Raw genomic sequence first — 8,662 nt, 5'->3', positions numbered from 1 at the left:
AAAAAAAAAAAAAAACATAGAATAATATTAATAATTAAAAGCACTAGAGCTTTGAAAATGGGCACAATGGATTTGTTGGACAAGATATAAAACAAAAGAAAAAGTGACTATCAATTTTCAGCAAAGTTTAATTCAACATTTACCAACTAAATTTTGTCATTTCCAATTTATTAACAACAGCAGCAACAACAAAAACCTATTGAAATGAAGGATATATTATCATATACAGTGTGTGTGTATATATATATATATATATATATATATATATATATCTAGTTTTTTTTATTTATTTTAATGGACATCACAAAACGATATCATGGGGGGGGGATGTTAAATGCTATTTGCATTCCATAAGCATTTAACTGTCATGATATTACTTCTTTAACTGCTATTCTACTGACAACTGCATCTAATAAGGAACCAGAAAGAAGTTCAGTTTCTTTTATATTATACACCTTCTTGATATCATATTCACTCCTCAACGTGGATAATTTTTCCACTGTCACCATAGTTCCACTCACAATTCTACATATTTTTTGTAGATTACTTTCACAATTATCATTTATCAGTATCACTAAAATTTCAGAATCTGTTTCTCCAATCCCAAAGGTACATAATGATTCATTAATGTTTTTAGATGGTGAAAGGCAGTATAAAATTTCAGAAAAAACATTTTTTGTTTTCATTTGTTGGTGGATTTGATTAAAAACAGCTTTATTGGATGCTATCAAAATCTGAAAAATATCAGCTATAAGACTTGGCTTGGCAAAACTAGCTTCCACATTGCTTTCTAAAATGTACTTTTTAATTTCTCTGCAATTCTTAACATCCACAAATAAGGCAAGGGTGACAGAAGCTTGCAGAGACTTATCCAAAGATAGAGTTACTGAAATCATATCACTTCTCCCTGCAACAACAATAAAAATTGACTACAATTTTTTTTTCTAGTAAATTTTAAGCAGAAATCATAAAAAAACAAACATCTCAATACAGAAGAGCATGCAACTAAAAATTCTGTATACATACCTCAACTTATTATACTCAACTAAATGTAGACTACAGGTCTGTAATTTATTTAGCTTAGTTTAGCTAAATAAATTATACACCTGTAGCTGATGCCATCTGTCACACACCAAGTATCCTTTGTAATAAGGGAATCCCCTCATATTAAATAAAGAAAATCCCTTATTTAATATAAAATATAGAAAATAAAACTCTTTTATAGAAAATACAACTTTGTTATTCTAAATTATATATTTTCTATAACTATCTTCTGTGGCTATTAATAATTGCAAGCAGAATCCAAATGTATACAGTATATGGCTTATGAAGCTTCAAAACTTCGTTTGAATTAAATTGGTCTTCTTCATATTAAATTAATCCTTATTCAAAGTGATTTCTAGAAGAACAATTTGTAATATTTAAATTTAGCTCAGTTATTGTGGGTTCCAGGCTAAACCCGCATTTTCATGATACAGTGCATACATAATGAAAGAGAACAGAAATGTTTCGTTTGTGTTGTTTGTTGCCGGTGCGGACGTGCCTTTCTGCCGCTCTTGGAACAGAGAAGTTTTTTCTGATTTATTTTCTGCTTTATTAGTTTAAATTGACATATTAACTTATTTCCTAGAGTAGCTTTATATTCCTATTTACGGTACTTAAGTTTAAAGTAACTTAGATAGAGATTTTGTAGGTATTACTTAATATCGGAAAGGGTATCAAATCCACATGTTTACCGTTCGTAAATAGCCGCCATTGTTACGGGAAAATTAATCAGTAAAATCTATTAATCTTGTCAAACTTCATTGGCAATTAAATTGTACTTTTAACTATACATATAACCACTTAGGTTACGTAACATAAATAATTAGTAAAATTAAATAATTAATACATAACTTGATACGGAAGTTATATAAAGGGATTTCGTAGATAACACTCGTTACTGAAACATAAATATTTCGTAGATAACACTCGTTACTGAAACATAAATATTTCGTAGATAACACTCGTAGATTTTGTAGATAACACGCGTTATTGAAACATAAATATAGCGTTATAACTGTGTTGGGATACAAGTTTAGGATTTAATTTTGTACTGAAATTGAAATTTTATTGAAAGTAAATCGAAATCATGACTCAAACCAGAGCAGCAAAGCAAAAGGCTCAAGCTAATGGGAATGCTGTGGCTCAGGGGAGAACTGAGGGGGGGGGGACAGCTGCCCTCTGAATCACAGCCTTTTAAGATGCACTATTTGCTTGATGTTTGCGGAGCAATCAGGTACGGGACATGATACTGCCATGGGGGGGGGGATGTCTTTGTATGTGCGCGATGCAAGGAGTGTAAGGAAATCAGGCGACAACTCAGCGTTGTTATGGGCCTATATGAGAGCTTGAAGGACAGGGTGGATGCCCTCGAAGGATTACAAGTGAGGGGCCCATCAAGCTCTCAGCTGCCCACACCAATGCCAGAGCTTGCACTTGGTCATCGCGCAACACAGCGGCAGCCCCCAAGGCAGAATGCGCTGGTCCCAAAGGCACTAGTAGTTGTTGGTGACTCTATTGTCAGGGAAATGGGAAACATGCTTTGTAAAAAGGATAGGTGGAACAGGACCAGGGTATGTCTGCCAGGGGCAAAAGTTGATGACGTTGTAGAGCAGATATCATCTTTTAAGGGCACAAAAGGTGATCTAGTTGTACACGTTGGCACTAATGATATTAAGAGTAGGAGACTGGTGGAATTACTTAACAAGTACAGGTCACTGATGAAAAAAAGCCATGAATTAGGGTTGAATTTGAAAGTGTCTGCAATTCTGCCCAGACACGATAGGAGGGAGTATATGATGAGAGCCCTGTCGATCAATTCGGCCCTGGAAAGACTGTGCAGGGCTCAAGGGGTAGAATTTTTTTCAGCCTGGCGTGTACTTGTTAACAGAAGAGACTGCTTCTACAGAGATGGGATACACTTAAATAGAAAGGGTGCAAGAATGTTTGCTGATGCTATCGAGGCAGTGTTAGATGGGTCGGAAAACTGCTAGATTGGGGGGATACAAGGACTAATAGATTAACAGTAGCCACTGGCAGAGGAGAAAGGGATTCTTGCACTGCTTCTATTGGAATGAGCAGCAGCCTGGAAAATAAGAAGCAGGATATTCAGAGACTACTGGGAATCATGGGGGTACATGTAAACACATGGGTTGTGTTAGAGTGGCTAAGAGGAATAGCAGGTGCATGTATACTTGCATGTACACCAATGCTAGGAGTTTAGTAAATAAATTTGAATTTGAGGTATTGCTCAAAACATCAAAGGCAGATATTGTTGGGATTTCAGAGACGTGGTGTCACACAGATATAAGGAATGCAGAACTGGAATTTGGGGAGTACAATATCTACAGAAAGGATAGACAGGATAGGAAGGGAGAAGGGGTTATGCTTTAGTTAAGAAACATAAAATCCAAGGAAGTGAAGCCAGTCAACATCGCTGGACAGTGCAGTGTCGAGTCAGTTTGGTGTGACATAAGCATTGGGAGATCAAAATTGAGAGTAGGAGTGTGCTATAGGCCTAATGACTCTGATGAGTATAATAAGAAACTGTACAGAGAAGTAGAGTGGGCCAGTAAATCAGAGAGTCTTATAATGGGGGATTTTAATTTCCCAGATATTGACTGGAATTTGGGGGCTGGTCACTCACACACTAGCAAGGCTTTTGTGGATTTATTGGATGATTGTTTTCTACATCAGCATGTTCGGGAGGCAACTAGAGGGAGTAATACTCTTGATTTGATTATCAGTAGTGATTCTTCGTGCATTAAGAATCTGCAGATAAATGAACCACTAGGTGGCAGTGATCACAGTGTTCTGAAGTGGGAGTTACTCAAAGAGGTAGCTACCATTAGGGGTAAAGGGAAGGGGTATTGCTTTCGTAAAGGCGACTACGATGGACTGAGACAGTATTTAAATTCTATACAGTGGGATCAACTGATGATGTTACCAACAGCAAATTCAAAATGGGAAGCATTCAAAGAACTTATCTTGGAAGCTACTAGGCTTTACATACCAACTAAGAAATATTGTTCAAGGTTTAGGCCTAAATGGATGTCAGATGAACTAAAGAGGCATATGGCAGAGAAGAAAAATGCATGGGATACATACAAATTAACACGTGACACAGAAGCTGCTTATGATAGATACAAGTTGATCTGAAACCAAGTTACAAAGGAGGTTAGGCAGGCGAAGGCAGATTACGAGAGATCCTTGGCAAGGGATGCGAAGAAAAACAGCAAAGAGTTCTTTACTTATGTAAACTCTAGAAGGAAGGGGATGAATCAGATTGGTCCACTTGATATCGATGAGTCAACTGTTGATGACCCTGCTCAGGTAGCTAACAAACTAAATGAACATTTTGCATCGACATTCACACATGAGGAGTTATTCAGCGAGGGGAATGCCAGAGGTGTTTTCAACTCTAGCAGTAAGCTAGAGAATCTTGTAATAACTGAGATTAAAGTGGAGGAGAAATTGTTGAAGATAAACACGAGAAAGGCACCTGGGGTGGATGGGATCTATCCAGTTATATTAAAGGAGGCAGCAAAGGAAGTAAGCAAACCCTTAGCCATAGTTATGAGAGCTTCCTTGGACTCAGGGGAGGTACCCATGGACTGGAGAAGTGCAAATGTGACCCCAATTCACAAGGGAGGATCAAAGGCTGAGACAAGTAATTATAGACATGTGAGTTTAACTTCTGTTCCCGAAAAATTAATGGAGGCACTGGTTAAAGAAGCACTGCAGGGTCATCTAGACAAGACTTCAGTTATAGCTCGGACACAGCATGGTTTTGTTAAGGGGAAGTCTTGCCTGACCAATTTGATTGGATACTATGATGCAGTCACAAAAGAACTGGATGAAGGGAATAACTTTGATATTATATACTTGGATCTTAGAAAGGCTTTTGATTACTGTTGCACATGGAAGACTGCTGCACAAATTGGAGCAGTGTGGCACTGGAGGCAAATTGCTGCTATGGATAAAGGGGTGGTTGAGGGGGAGAAGACAGAGTGGTAATCAATGGACACTGCTCATCGTGGACTAATGTTATTAGTGGAGACCCTCAGGGTTCAGTATTGGGTCCTTTATTGTTTTCTGTATTTATAAATGATATTTATGATGGTATATCAAGCTTAATGTCCAAGTTTTTCGGACGATACGAAGGTTGGCAGGGTTGTCAAGGACACTACTGACACTATGCTGCTGCAACAGGATCTGGAAAAAGTTGAGCAGATGGGCTGAGCGGTGGCAAATGAAGTTTAACATCGACAAATGTAAAGTACTACATATGGGGAAACAGCAACCCCAGAGCAACGTATCAACTCTGTGGTACTACACTGACAGTGGTAGAGAATGAAAGGTACCTGGGGGTAGTTGTGCAGGCAGATATGAAGTTCTCTGAACAGTGCAGATGGGCTGCAAGAGTAGCTCATGGTGTATTGTCAATGATATACAGTAATACCCCGAAGTTACGCGATAGGTGGGTCCGACGAAAATCGCGTAAGTCGAATTCGCGTAAGTCGGGGTACAACTTTGCATATAAATACATATAAATTTTGCTTAATTGGGACCAAGGACTAACAAAAACACTAGTTTAGAAGAAAAATATTAATAAAATTGCAGTTCTTTATACATATTAATACAAAATATGTATTAAAAAACAAATGACTTACGTTAAAAAGTTATTTCGATGTCGATGGCTTCATAAAATCTAACAAATTCGTCTGCCGACACAGAGACTTCTTTTTTTCACGCAGAATTTCTTCGTAGCAAGCTAATAATTTTTTTATTCCTTGCTTTGTAGCTATAACGCGTTCTTCGTTGGAGTCTATGTTTTCTAAAATTTTTAAGCCCTTTTCAATTGAGCCCTTTTCAATTTTCAACCTGTCAAGTTTGCAATTGTCATGTGCTTTTCGCCGTTGCTTCGTTTAGGCCTGTAGCACGTGCAATATCACATGGTCTTTCATTTTGCTCAAAGCGTTTCACAATTTTATATTTTTTCTCTATCGACAGAGGCGGACTGGCCATAAGCCTCGCCGGGGAAACCCCGGTGGGCCAGTGTGATTTTGGCCATAAACCATAGTATGAGGCCACTATAAATTTTCCCGGGTAAGAATTTTTGACCCAGTCCGCCTCTGTTTATCGATAATTGCTTTTCTTTTTCTCTCTGAATCTGCAGTGTCTTCACCAGGACGCTTCCTTTTCACACCTTTTAATTAAGTATTTTACTCATTTTTAGGGAATAAAGCACAATTACAAAACGAGGAGGCACGCTTGATACGCATAAACAAAGCTGCGCGCATGTAGCAACTGAATAAACAACACCATAAAGGCAGAGATACACTACAGTATTAACACCTCACATTTCTAGGGGTTACTACCATAAAACAATAAAAATCCAGTTGCGTTTCTGGTAGTGAAATCTGTTATAAACTGGTAGTAAACTCGATCTAATTGCATTTGCGATTATACCGATAGCTGGAATTGTGTTGGTTTTTACATTATGGTGAAATGTGTTTCCCCTTCACTGATATAAAAAAACATAAAAGCAGCAAAGTTGAATTTTGTTCATCTTTCGCTCTCATTCTCCGCCGTCGCACCGTATATCGATAACATATGAAAAACGACCTTGAAGATAGCGGGCGGCAGCGTTGCCAAACGAAAAAAATCAAGAACCGCGTAACTCCGAGTTCGCGTAAGTCGGGGTATTACTGTATAGGAATTTTTCTAGCTGGGATAAGGAGGTGATTATTCCCTTGTATAAGGAAATAGTCAGGCCACACCTAGAGTAATGTATACAGGCCTGGAGGTCTCATTTCAAGAAGGATGTAGAGCTGCTGGAATGAGTACAGAGAAGGGCAACAAGATTAGTGAATGGAACAAAGGGGTGCTCTTACGAAGAAAGGCTTAAGTTTTGTGAATTACAGTGTCTGGAGACTAGGCACCAGCGAGGTGATCTGATAGAGGTGTACAAAGCCTTGAATGGTTTGAGCATGCTCAATGCTGATGGGATTCTTCCTCTTGCTCAGAATAATCACCTGAGAGGGCATAAATTCAAATTGAGGAAAGACAGATGTAGAATAGATGTGCGGAAATTTGCCTTTAGCCAGCGGGTGGTTGGTAGGTGGAACAGACTTCCATCCCTTGTCGTGGAAGTTGATAGCCTAAATAAGTTTAAGGCTCAGCTGGACAGGTATTTTGAACGAACAGAAGGGTGAAGTGGAAGTGGTTATTTTTTATTTATTTATTTTACTTTATTTTTTTTTTGGCTGATGCTGCATAAGCTTGCTTTCTTGCATCAAATGCCTCTACTAATGCTAATGCTAATTTGGTTTTTAGGAGCATCAGCAACCAAGGCCATATTGCTCCGGGATATGCGGTGGTTATTCCCTGACCTTTCCACCTCCTCCGTATTTGGTGGTGACGGGCTGAAACCCTGGTCTAATCAAGAAGCGTGTGCTACGCACTACCGCTCCTTCCAACCTGGCTACGGAGGCACCCCAGAAATGTTTCACTTTGGGATTTGTGAACAGATATTGCTCAACAAAAGCATATCCAGCATTCAAAATTAAGTGCAAGCAACAGCCATAAATTATTTTGTAAAGCTGAAGTGACAAGATCTGAAGTCCAATGCAGGCCAGCTGGTTATAATGTGGTTGCGTAAATTGTGAAAATTTTGAACTAATACCATTTAGGATAATCTTTAGCCTATTGAGCTGTTTTATTTCCGAGTATTTTGTAATTATTAATGGAAAAATCCATTAAAAATAGCGAAATTGAGTTAAGTATTTTTCTAAATGCAAAACATAAACACACCCTGTTTTTTTTTTACAAAAACAAACATGACAGGCATTTGAACCTATAGTACTTAGTACTGTGCATGGGTGGAAGGTTGAGAATATGAAAGAAGATACTTGTTGACATCATTAGGCTTGAATTTTTGTAGACTGCAATTTTTGGAAAATTGTGTGTGAAGGCGGGTTGTTCCTAAAAACAAAGTTGAAGGAATAAATAATTAACCTAACAGCCCTCTTTTGAATGCAGGGAAGAAGCCTGAGACAGGTTATGGGGGCACCGCCCAGATGTGCAAACAATATTCCATGGTAGGACAGATCTGAAATCTGTAAAAAATGAGTAGATGCTTAGATGAAAAGTAAAGCCAAGAGTGAAAGAGAAAATTCAGTTTTTTTTAATGCAGAGGAAACAACAATATCTGTGAAGAGCTTATGCCAAGAGAAATTTGAGTCACATTAGAGATAGGCACAGGAGCAGAAGAGCCCTTTTTGTAAAATATAACACAAAATTGAGTTTTATAAGGAATTGAACTTAACTAAGTTATCTTTACCCCACTAGAGAATTACTTGGTACATTAAGGATTTGGTAGTGGATATTCGACAACCTGAAGCTGTTTGAACAGGGCAAAGTTTCTCAAAAACTGGAAGGTATAATGCAATGTGCTGTCATCAGCAAAACTATGAATAGGATTTGAAGTCAACGGAATAAAATCATTAATATACAAGAGGTAAAGAGTGGAAGAAACAACTGAACCATGGGGAACGCCAGCATTAATAAGAAGTCAGGGAAAAAACTGGATACCCAACTACAAAAAGCCATAAGATAG

At 38.1% G+C, this 8,662-nt stretch overlaps 1 protein-coding gene across 2 annotated transcripts in view; it reads right to left on the bottom strand.

The window, feature by feature from the left end:
- Positions 1-326: 326 nt before the first annotated feature.
- The window catches only part of LOC150081825 (EKC/KEOPS complex subunit Tprkb-like), a 30,916-nt gene continuing 22,580 nt past the window's right edge, over positions 327-8,662 (bottom strand). For both annotated transcript variants that reach the window (XM_090379735.1, XM_090379736.1), the window contains one exon: positions 327-907. In XM_090379735.1, the coding sequence (XP_090235861.1) occupies positions 366-896 (531 nt within the window). In that variant the 5' untranslated portion in view covers positions 897-907 and the 3' untranslated portion in view covers positions 327-365. The remainder of the gene's footprint in view (positions 908-8,662) is intronic.

The sequence above is a fragment of the Mastigoproctus giganteus genome, chromosome 8, assembly GCF_048544385.1.
Source record: "Mastigoproctus giganteus isolate SK-2022 chromosome 8, ASM4854438v1, whole genome shotgun sequence".
Lineage (NCBI taxonomy): Eukaryota > Metazoa > Arthropoda > Arachnida > Uropygi > Thelyphonidae > Mastigoproctus > Mastigoproctus giganteus.
Note: the sequence above shows the minus strand (reverse complement) of the source record. Positions and strands in the feature narration are given on the sequence as shown.